At 43.4% G+C, this 12500-nt stretch overlaps 1 protein-coding gene across 1 annotated transcript in view; it reads left to right on the top strand.

Annotated features, from left to right (window-relative positions):
• The window catches only part of fgd6 (FYVE, RhoGEF and PH domain containing 6), a gene marked incomplete at both ends in the record, with an annotated part of 35044 nt that overhangs the window by 12999 nt on the left and 9545 nt on the right, over window positions 1–12500 (top strand). The window contains 3 exons of the mRNA XM_080538022.1: window positions 3243–3394; window positions 5685–5841; window positions 7963–8050. Coding sequence (XP_080394148.1) covers window positions 3243–3394; window positions 5685–5841; window positions 7963–8050 — 397 coding nt within the window. The remainder of the gene's footprint in view (window positions 1–3242; window positions 3395–5684; window positions 5842–7962; window positions 8051–12500) is intronic.

Here is a 12500-nt window from a genome sequence, read left to right on the forward strand (position 1 = left end):
GGTTTGAGAACCATTGCTGCGCTAAAGCACCACTTTGTCCACTAGAGCTCTCAGGATGCGTGGTCGCCAAGGCGATGGGAGAGAGGGAAGGAAAGAAAGAGTGAAAGAGAGGGAGAGAAAGGGAGAGGAAGTGATGGGCGTTCTACCTCAGTACCTCAGTCAATATTTGTCACCACGGCGCACGGACTACTGGAACGAAGGATAGGGGTGTGTGTGTGTGAGTGTGTGTGAGTGTGTGTGTGTGTGTGTGTGTGTGTGAGTGTGTGTGTGTGTGTGTGTGTGAGTGATGACGGAGACATTTGGACCCTGTCTCTCCACTTCCTTCCAGGTGGATGTGTGTGTGTGTGTGTTGGCACTGGGCAGCGTGAGAGTGCTGACTAGGCTGTGTGTGTGTGTGTTTATGAGGTGATAACCAGGTGTTCCTGTGGCGTGTTGTCGTGCGTCACCCCCCCCCCCCCCCCCCCCCCCCCCCCCTCGGCTGCAGCTGTGTCTGTGTGTGTGTGTGTCTGTGTGTGTGTGTGTGTGTGTGTGTGTGTGTGTGTGTGTGTGTGTGTGTTTCTACATGTGCGTGTGTGTCACTACACTCATCATTGGTCACGGGTTGCTAGCCTACAGGGTTGCTAGCCTACAGGGTTGCTAGGCTACAGGGTTGCTAGCCTACAGAGCTGTTAGCCTACAGGGTTGCTAGGCTACAGGGTTGCTAGCCTACAGAGCTGTTAGCCTACAGGGTTGCTAGCCTACAGGGTTGCTAGCCTACAGAGCTGTTAGCCTACAGGGTTGCTAGCCTGCAGGGTTGCTAGCCTACAGGGTTGCTAGCCTACAGAGCTGTTAGCCTACAGGGTTGCTAGGCTACAGGGTTGCTAGCCTACAGGGTTGTTAGCCTACAGGGTTGCTAGCCTACAGAGCTGTTAGCCTACAGGGTTGCTAGCCTACAGAGCTGTTAGCCTACAGGGTTGCTAGGCTACAGGGTTGTTAGCCTACAGGGTTGCTAGGCTACAGGGTTGCTAGGATACAGGGTACTCAAAGACACTTTACAAACTGAAAAGATCGAGTAGTAAAGTTCTATGATACCACTGATGGCGTATCAGGGTCTTGAAGGGTTAAACCATTTCAACCACTACAGCTTGTAACTCTGTTCTGAGGGGCAAGCCGAAAAGCGAGTGGCACTCCAAAACGAGGGGTAGGGGAAAACAAGGGAAATGGGATTAGGCCTGTGTGTGTCAGTGTGTGTGTCTACATGCGTGTGTGTGTGTGTGTGTGTGTTTGTGTGTGTGTGTGTGTGTCTTAAGGGCTCTGCACACAGCGTGCGATTTCTGTTGCGCGTCAACATTCCATTTTGAAGTTTGAATGGAAGTCTATGAGAACATCGCATTTCAACACACACGGCCCCGATTTTAATCGCACGCGAAAATTCGATTCCATTCATTTTGAATGGGACAAAGCACACGGCGTGCGAGTTTTGTCGCACTGTCAAATTTGTGCTTTTTCCCATTCAAAATGAATGGAATCGAATTTTCGCCGTGCGATTAAAATCGGGGCCGTGTGTGTTGAAATGCGATGTTCTCATAGACTTCCATTCAAACTTCAAAATGGAATGTTGACGCGCAACAGAAATCGCACGCTGTGTGCAGAGCCCTTTAGAGTTGCCACCTTTCAGTCAGAGAAATAAGGGACACCCCTCGCAGTAGGGGCCCCGCTCCTCGGGACCACGACCACCACGGGCCCAAGGGCGGGGTGGGGGCGCCAGTGCTAGTAAATCATATTAAACATCGTTTCAATAAAGCCTTAGGGGCTGCCAAGTTTCACCAAAAGTTTGGAGTGAGATTTTTTTGGCGGTGGAGCGACCCAAAACTGTGCACGTTTTGGCAGCGGCGGCCCCTCTCTCCCACACAATTATTTGTGCTAGTTTCCTGCAATTTTACATGTTGTTCATAATAAACCAGCACAAGAAATAAAAATAATTGGAACATTTGATAAATCAAGACAAATTCAGACAATATATCATATTTATGTAAGTCTTAATAAACAAATACAGTAGCCTACAGAGTCTAAAAGAAAATTGGGCCCCATCAACTGGACTCAGCCCCTTGGTCAGCAGCAGAAAGACCCTTGATCATCAACTTATATACAGTGCATTGCTCATAGATGGCTATCATGTTATACAGGACATACCAGGGTTTTTCCTGGGTCCGAATGAGGCCTTTGGAATTGATGTTGTGCGCGCGCAGCACGGCGATAATTTTTTTGAGGGACCCCCAATTGTTGTATTTGTATTGTACATTGTAATTAATAATAATAATAATAATAATAACAATGTTATATTATGTTACAGTAGAGAAACAAAAAACTGTTACCAAAACTGTAAAGTTGCAAAGTAGGCCTATCATCTCACCCAAATTAAGTGAATATTAAGTGAATAGGCCTATTTAAGAAACGGTATGCCATAGTGTCTTTGAGATAAAGGATGCAATCCGTTTTCACACTCGTGTTGAATAACAGAAGATTAATGGAGGGGGGAAAACATGAGTGTGAGGACGGAGAATGATGAGCAAAGTCCCATCATGGATATTTCACTGCCAATCTCTCCTCCATCACCCCGACAACTTGCGATTTGAAAGTACCAGACTACCAGATACGTATGCACATATTTTGCTACCAGGGTTGCCAGACGGAATTGACCATTTCCAGCCCAACCAGTCTAAAAGCTGCCGAATCCACCCGTCCAGTGTGACCAAAAGTAGCCCAATCTGGCAACACTGCTTGCTACGTTCTAAGACTTACATGCAGCTCGCGTGAACACAGGTTCTTCCAGCAGCGCGCGCCTCCCGCTTCGATTGCAGACTCAAGTTAACGCGCGTGCAGAAAGATGCCACGAAACTCGTGTCCGGTAGCGGGTGGATTGAAAATACGGAACAAACAGCGTTCCGTATTGGTTCAAAACGGGACGCATCTTTTAACTGTCAGATACGGAACGATTCCGTATTTTAAGGGACGGGTGGCAACCCTAGTGTGTCTATCTACGTGTGTCTGTGTGTGTGTGTGTGTGTGTGTGTGTGTGTGTGTGTGTGTGTGTCTATGTGTGTGTGTGTGTGTGTGTGTGTCTACATGTGTGTGTTGTTAAGAGTCCTCGCCCAGGGCTCCCTGAACTGGTGTAGTTTGGTGTGTTTAAATCATTAATTAATTGACTATGACTGTGTGTCATCAGTCCGTCAGTATTAACCCCTCCCCTCCTTCCCTCCCAGGACTTCCGGGATGCCGTTGCCAAGGCGACGCGTAGCTACGGCAAGCCGGTGGTGGAGGAGGGAACGCTGAGCCAGATGCTCTACTACCTCCCACAGCTGTACCAGCTGAACAGAGACCTGCTGAGGGAGCTGGAGGAGAGGGTGGCGCACTGGTACACACACACACACACACACACACACACACACACACACACCAGGGTTTCCGTTAACCGGCAATTACCGGTCTTTGTCCGGTAAAATTTGTTGAAGTCCGACAAATTGAAAACTCGTCGGACATAAATGTCCAGTGAAAATAATTCCCTCTAAGCACAATTTGAATACAATTCGCTAAAGTTCACATTCTGATTCCTTCTATTTTTAAAAATCCCCGTATTCTCCAGTGTGCCTGTAACCGAATTAAAACTGCGGACCGAAGTCGCCTTGGGGAGGGCAAGGTCACACATCTGCCATGTCTCCGCCGCCGACTGTCACTTCCACGATTTTTTCACACGCTGTCACACGTCACACGCTGCCGGTATCCAATCGTAAATCATCCAATCCCCGTTCTCTACAGACGACGCGAAATGATAAGGTGTCTCTCACCGAGTGCTGAGAGCGGGATGATTCAAACAAACCAGGAAGTGGATTATTCCGTCCGTTCGTGTTTGTGCCGCAGGTCGCGTCTGCTGTCTGCGTCTCGGTAAATGTTTTAGCCTACTCGGACCGCGAAGAGCTGGATGAAACGTAATGATTCCTTTGGATACAATGCCCCGTAAGGATACAGTTGGATACATGGCCGTTGGGAATGTCATACGCTTGCACCGGAGCTGGGGAGAGAGCAGGAGCTGCTCATCTAAAGCAGCGCGGGTAACCCGACACCACTAAGCCTATCGGAGTTTGTGAACTGGACACTCCCAAGTTAACGCTGGTTGCATATTTGAGTTGATTTTTTGAGAGTTCTTTGTTTATTCGTGACAATACAGTGCACCTGAATTGCAACACATGTCCTTTGTGTACTAATTTTCGTCTGTTGTGCAAAATGCTATAATATTACAATAACCTATTCACATGTGTATAACAAAAAAGGGTTCATGTTTTGATGCATGTAGCGCTTGTAAAGGTTTAACTTGACTAAAGACTGACTAAAACAACCCCACACTAACTAAAATTGTCAGGCCTCGCCCTGACTGGCACCCCGGACAACCAAGTCAACGAGGAAAACCGTTACAACACGGCTAATGCGCATTGCAAGTTGCGGAGATATATGGTTATAGAAATGACGTTGTTTTATTGATTAAAAAAGGGTAAAACTGGAAAGAGAAAATAGAAAACTCACATTAATCCCAAACAATTTAACAAACTTCAGTTAACGTAATGTGGAGTCCGTTCATTGATCGATGCGCCCGTTCAGCGCTGGACATAATGGCATAGCGCGCATGCGAATCATGTTATATTATTATATATTATATAGCTCGCATCTAATCGTATCGGATGAGAAATAGACATTAAATGGCATATATAGGCCGCTACACAACAGTAATCACCGCGACAAACAGCTATATTAGATTTGGAAGAAAAAAAATATGTTTTTTTTTTTATTTTATTTTATTATATTTTAATATGGTGACCGGAATATATCACGTTTGTCCGGTAAATCGAAATCTTCCCGGACACGATGTCCGGCGGCAATTTTTTCTAACGGAAACCCTGACACACACACACCTCAGCTGTACCAGCTGAACAGAGACCTGCTGAGGGAGCTGGAGGAGAGGGTGGCGCACTGGTACACACACACACACACACACACACACACACACACACAAACACACCTACACACACACCTCAGCTGTACCAGCTGAACAGAGACCACACACACACACACACACACATACAAACACACACACACAGAGAGACACACACACACACACACACACACACACACACACACACAGAGACACTCAAACACTCTCACACACACACACACACAGAACCCCCATGCATATTTCAGTATTATAACTACAGCACACTACTGGTTGACTTATAAACCATTGGACTAACTTACAGGGTACTGTATTGTCTTATATTGCATTTCATGCCATCGTAATCTGCACAGCATTTTTGCACTTTTTTTAAGCCACTGTAAAACCATCACTTTATTACTTTATCATAGGGTTACTTTTTTTACTTACTTACGTTACTTATTATTATTGTTTTATTATTGTATTTTGTATCTGAATGCTGCAATGTCAATGTAGAGGAACCAAAGTCAAAGAATTATACTGATTCTAGACAGACAGACACAGACTAACTCACATACACACACATTCTCTCACACACACACACACACACACACACACACACACACACAGCCAGACACAACCCCAAGCACACTACTGGATTATACTGTTGTGTACTTGTACAGTAAGAGGTAATAAAAGCGATCCCCCCCCACCCACCCCCCAGGGCGGACCACCAGCGCCTGGCAGACATCTTTGTCCAGAAGGGGCCGTACCTGAAGATGTATTCCACCTACATCCGCCAGTTTGACCACATGGTGGCGCTGCTGGACCAGCAGGTCCGCAAGAACCCCGGCTTCGCCTCCGTGGTGCGGGAGTTTGAGGTAGAGGAGGGTGTGTGTGTGTGTGTGTGTGTGTGTGTGTGTGTGTGTGTGTGTCCATTAACAACCCCAAATAGGGCGGACATAACAACCATGTCACAATTTAACACCATTGATTACAAGACCCTAGATAAAATCATGTCACGTCTTAAACCATCCACCTGTGCCCTTGATGTCCTGCCAACAAGCTTTTTTAAAAACATATTTAGCTGCATGGCAGGCGAAGTAATACAAATAATTAACACCTCCCTTTCATCAGGAATCTTCCCTGAAACCCTGAAAACTGCAGTTATTAAGCCTCTACTAAAAAAGAACGGCCTAGACCCATTTGTACTAAACAACTACAGACCCATATCAAACCTTCCCTGTACAGGAAAAATTATTGAAATGGTTGCCCACGAACAACTTAGCAATTATTTGACCCTAAATGATCTCTTTGATGACTTTCAATCAGGCTTTCGCCCCCTACATAGCACTGAAACGGCCCTTATTAAGGTCCTTAATGACATTCGCGTAAACACAGACTCCGGAAAAATCTCAGTTTTGGTACTACTAGATCTTAGTGCTGCCTTTGACACTGTAGACCATGACATTCTAATAGATAGACTAAAAACCTGGGTAGGACTTTCGGGCACTGCCCTAAACTGGTTTAGATCCTACCTACAGGACAGAAGCTACTATGTCTCCATTGGCAACTTTGTATCTGACCAAATTAAAATGAGCCCAAGGGTCAATCGTTGGCCCCCTTCTATTCAATCTCTACATGCTTCCATTGGGACACATCATAAAAAAGAACAAAATTGCCTACCACAACTATGCGGATGACACTCAAATCTACATAGCCCTCTCACCGAACGACTATAGTACCATTGACAATCTCTGTAATTGCATTGAGCAAATAAACGCCTGGATGACACAAAACTTCCTCCAACTAAACAAGGACAAAACAGAGATAATTGTATTCGGTGCACCTGACAAAAGATCGAAAGTCAGTGCAAAACTTGATTCTCTCTCTCTTCACACTAAAAAACAGGTCAGAAATCTTGGTGTAATTCTAGACTCCGATCTAAACTTCAACAGCCACATAAACTCGATAACTAAATCAGCCTACTATCACCTGAAAAACATAACAAGAATGAGAGGTTTCATGTCCAAGCAAGACCTTGAAAAACTCATCCATGCATTTGTTTCGAGTAGACTTGATTATTGTAATGGTCTACTAACAGGCCTATCTAAAGGAGCTGTTCGTAAATTGCAGCTCATCCAAAACGCCGCTGCTAGGGTCCTAACAAAAACAAAGAAATTTGAACACATTACACCAATCCTGAGATCCCTGCACTGGCTACCAGTCTCTCAGAGAATTGAATTCAAAATCCTCCTAATTACATACAAATCACAAAATGGTCTTGGACCAAAATACATATCAGATCTCCTCCCACCCTATATTCCCGCAAGGTCCCTAAGGTCAGCTGAGGCTAATCAGCTAATCATTCCAAGAGTAAAAACAAAACACGGTGCAGCAGCTTTCAGTCACGCTGCTGCATGCTCCTGGAACAAACTCCCTGAAGAAATCAAACAGGCCCAAACCCTTAAAATATTTAAATCTAAGCTAAAAACCTTCATGTTTTGCACCAGTTATGATTAAACACAAACACTTCTATCAATGTCTTTTTTCCATTAACTATTGTCTTATTAAATGTTTTATCTATTTACTTCTTATATTTGCTTTTATTCATTGTAATTTTTATTTTCCTATGCTCCTCTTGCTGTATTTTTTAATAATGCATGTAAAGCACTTTGAATTGCCCCTGTTGTATGAAATGTGCTATACAAATAAACTTGCCTTGCCTTGCCTTGCCTACGTGTACGGGATAGAGAGAGAGAAATCACAAGGAAAATACATGTTTGCCTAGATTGTGTGTGTGTGTGTGTGTGTGTGTGTGTGTGAGGGTTAGTAATCCCAGAGGAAGTTCCTCTTCACATAGTTGTTGGTTGCGGTGGCTGAGATGTAAACAGTCTGCTCTGCGCTCATCCTTCTCTGTAACCACCTACAGCTGTGTGTGTGTGTGTGTGTGTGTGTGTGTGTGTGTGTGTGTGTGTGTGTGTGTGTGTGCGTGTGTTCAGATGAGCCCCCGCTGTGCCAGCCTAGCGCTGAAACACTACCTCCTGAAACCAGTCCAGAGGATCCCCCAGTACCAACTACTGCTGACAGGTACACACACACACACACACACACAGACACACACACACACACACACACACACACACACACTCACACACATAGGGCTTACACACCGGCAGTTCCGAACGCCGGTTCGCGTTCTGGCGCTGTCTGGCGAACGAGCCCGCGTTCATACCAGTGTATCGTTCGCCAGACAGCGCCAACGTTCGGAGGTTTCCGAACGCGAACGCGAACCGGCGTTCGGAACTGCCGGTGTGAAAGCCCTAACACACACACACACACACACACACGCACACACACACGCACGCACGCACACACACACACACAGACACACGCACACACACACAGGCACACTCTCTCACACACACACACACACACGTACCCCCCCCACACACACACACACACACACACACACACAAGGTATTACAGTATGAGGCATTACAGGATAAGGTATTACAGCGAGTATGAATAAAAATGAATATACATGAGATGAATAGTGGGGCAGTCCCACTCATATTTTACATGTTATTGGACAGACACAGTGAAGACAGACAGGAAAGGAGGAGAAGAAGGGGTTAGTAAGTAAGTAAGTAAGGGTCAGCAGTGCATGGGCCGGATACGAACCCATGACGCATGGGCATATGTGTGCACCGTAGACCACGGTGCTAGACCACTGGACCAACCCAGGCCACATATGTACAGTTATGTTATGATATGTACAGATATAATGTGTACAGAACAAGGGCAATAGGTTTTTTAAGTAACATGGTGGTCTAGTGGTCCAGCACCATGGCCTGGGGTGGTCCAGTGGTCTGTGCACACACACACACACACATGTCCATGTCAGCATGGGTTCAGATCCGGCCCAGCCCTGCTGACATGCTGACATGCCCTCTCTCCCTTCTTCTCCTTACTTTCATAAAAAAGAACCTTTAAGAGACTAGTATAATAAATATGATATGTGAAAACAAGCAGCACTGCAAAAGATAAACTGTCCTGACCTACACACACTCTCTACACACCACTGTTACACACACTCTCTACACACCACCACTACACACACACTATACACACCATAGATACACACGCTCTCCACACACCACACATACCTACACACCACAGATGAATGGTCTTTATTGTCATTGATATAGTACAGGTACCAAACAACGAAATTTGGGAGGGGTGGCTCCCCTGGTGCTAGGGAAAAAAAAACTAAAAACAATGTACACTATCCACTATACTATACTGTACAAATAAAATAAGATACACACCACCGCTACACACACACTCTACACACCACCGCTACACACACACACTATACACACCATAGATACACATACTACTACACACCACCGTTAGGGATGGACGGTTTCCAATTATTGAAACCGAAAAACCGTCAAAGACTAAAACCGCGGTTTTCCGGTTAACCGAAAAGCTAAAAAAAAAAAAAAAAAAGCGACAATTTCAAATAATTGAGCCCTACTGCTACAATACACTCGTGTCGAACACCATTAAAACACCGTAAGCACAGTCGCAACACATTTAGGCTACTTAGTTTCACAAATATAAGTGGAAAGGCAGACTTTTGTAAGCTACACCATACATGAAAACACATGAACACTTAACACACCAGCTCCGCTGATCCAGGGTGCACGCCTGCACGGAAGATCATCTCTTGGAACAGCGTCTTCATTGAATGAACTGCTTTCTCAATATCTTGGTTCTTAGACAAAGTTTCAGCTGCTGCTCAATGTATTTAAATATTTGAATACTGCTCAATAATCACTGAAATATTAGACTTAGAATTATGCAGTGAACATACTTAAAGCTTTTCATAAAAACCACATGCCGCGAGACTGACTCGTCCTGAACTGTCGTAAGTCAATCAACAAAGAATGCCCCATCAAAATAAAAGTGCCCATGGTAGAGCTGTCAAAATAGAGCTTTCAAAATAAATGTACTAATACAGATAGAGATAAATACAGAACTACCTTTGCGTCACTAAGTGACCGCGTATCTTCTGAGACATGCGTTCTGTCATCACTTTCAGTAGCGCCTTCACACACAGTGGCGCTGTGCACAAACACTCTTGATCCGTATAGCTCTTGTTTTATTATATTGTGGTTTAGTAAATACTGCACTTGGAGTTACATTCAATGCATGATTTGTGCTATAGAACATAAATAAAGTTTGATTGATTGATTGATATCAAATCAAATCACATTTTATTTCTATAGCGCATTTCTCACAAAAGTGACCCAATGCGCTTTACAGAGAGCAGCGAAAATGATCTTATTAAATGTAAGCGAGTAATTGTAAAAAAAACTTTCCTATCTACCAATAACTGAAGGCAACTATCTTTCCCATAGAGTGATTCGTTACCCTTAAATATAATCCCAATTAGATATTAATCCTCAGTTATTCTTCACAACTGACCAAACCTCTCACTCATTGCGCGGCAGATTCAGACTGTATCATTGTTATTTTCACACACGACAAACATGTGACATGTTCCAGTTTTATTCTTTGAACAACATAGAATATACAATAGAATAGAAAACGTAAACAAAAACATCTATAAATATAAATACAAACGAGTGCAAATTGAGTGCAAGCAGGTAAAACAATTGTGCAAAGATATCACTGATCACATTCATTCTAATTCTAATTCACAACCTATGGCTAATAACTAAATAACAAAAACTGGCAGTAACAAAAAATGAGCATAAAAGCTATTAAATAGTCCGTTAATCGAGGTTCTTCGCAAGAAACACGAGCATGTTCACCTTTTCAGGATTCAGCTGCGCTCGGAACGGACTTACAAGTTTGCCTGCTGCGCTGAACACCCGCTCTGAAGGTGAAATTGTGACACACAGTGGCGCTGTGCACAAAGTACACTCTTGATCCGTATAGCTCTTGTTTTATTATATTGTGGTTTAGTAAATACTGCACTTGGAGTTACATTCAATGCATGATGTGTGCTATAGAACATAAATAAAGTTTGATTGATTGATATCAAATCAAATCACATTTTATTTCTATAGCGCATTTCTCACAAAAGTGACCCAATGCGCTTTACAGAGAGCAGCGAAAATGATCTTATTAAATGTAAGCGAGTAATTGTAAAAAACCTTTCCTATCTACCAATAACTGAAGGCAACTATCTTTCCCATAGAGTGATTCGTTACCCTTAAATATAATCCCAATTAGATATTAATCCTCAGTTATTCTTCACAACTGACCAAACCTCTCACTCATTGTGCGGCAGATTCAGACTGTATCATTTTTATTTTCACACACGACAAATATGTGACATGTTCCAGTTTTATTCTTATTCTATTTTATTCTTCTAAAAAAAAATTTAAAAAAATAATCTGGTTTCAGACGGTTTTGATAAAAAAACGTTTCTAATTTTAGAAACCCCGGTTTTCGGTTTAACCGAAAAACCGTCCATCCCTACTACACACACACTATACACACCATAGATACACATACTACTATACACCACCGGTACACACACACTCCATAGATACACATACTACTATACACCACAGATACACACACTCCCTACACACCACTGCTACACACACACTCTACACACCACCACTACACACACTCTATATACACACCACAGATACACACACTACTATAGACCACAGATACACACACTACTATAGACCACAGATACACACTCTACTATAGACCACAGATACACACTCTACTATAGACCACAGATACACACACTACTATAGACCACAGATACACACACTACTATAGACCACAGATACACACACTACTATAGACCACAGATACACACTCTACTTTAGACCACAGATACACACACTACTATAGACCACAGATACACACACTACTATAGACCACAGATACACACACTACTATAGACCACAGATACACACTCTACTTTAGACCACAGATACACACACTACTATAGACCACAGATACACACACTACTATAGACCACAGATACACACACTACTATAGACCACAGATACACACACTACTATAGACCACAGATACACACTCTACTATAGACCACAGATACACACACTACTATAGACCACAGATACACACACTACTATAGACCACAGATACACACACTACTATAGACCACAGATACACACACTACTATAGACCACAGATACACACTCTACTATAGACCACAGATACACACACTACTATAGACCACAGATACACACTCTACTATAGGCCACACACTCTACACACCACAGACACCTACACACACTCTACACACCACACCTACACACACTTCTACACACCACAGATACACACTTATAGACCACAGCTACACACATTGTAAAGGACACAGGTCACAGTTTCAGGCCTTCAGACTGAATTCAGATTCAGACTGTATCATTTTTATTTTCACACACGACAAATATGTGACATGTTCCAGTTTTATTCTTATTCTATTTTATTCTTCTAAAAAAAAATTAAAAAA

Source organism: Nansenia antarctica (genome assembly GCF_963989245.1).
Source record: "Nansenia antarctica genome assembly, chromosome: 8".
Lineage (NCBI taxonomy): Eukaryota > Metazoa > Chordata > Actinopteri > Argentiniformes > Microstomatidae > Nansenia > Nansenia antarctica.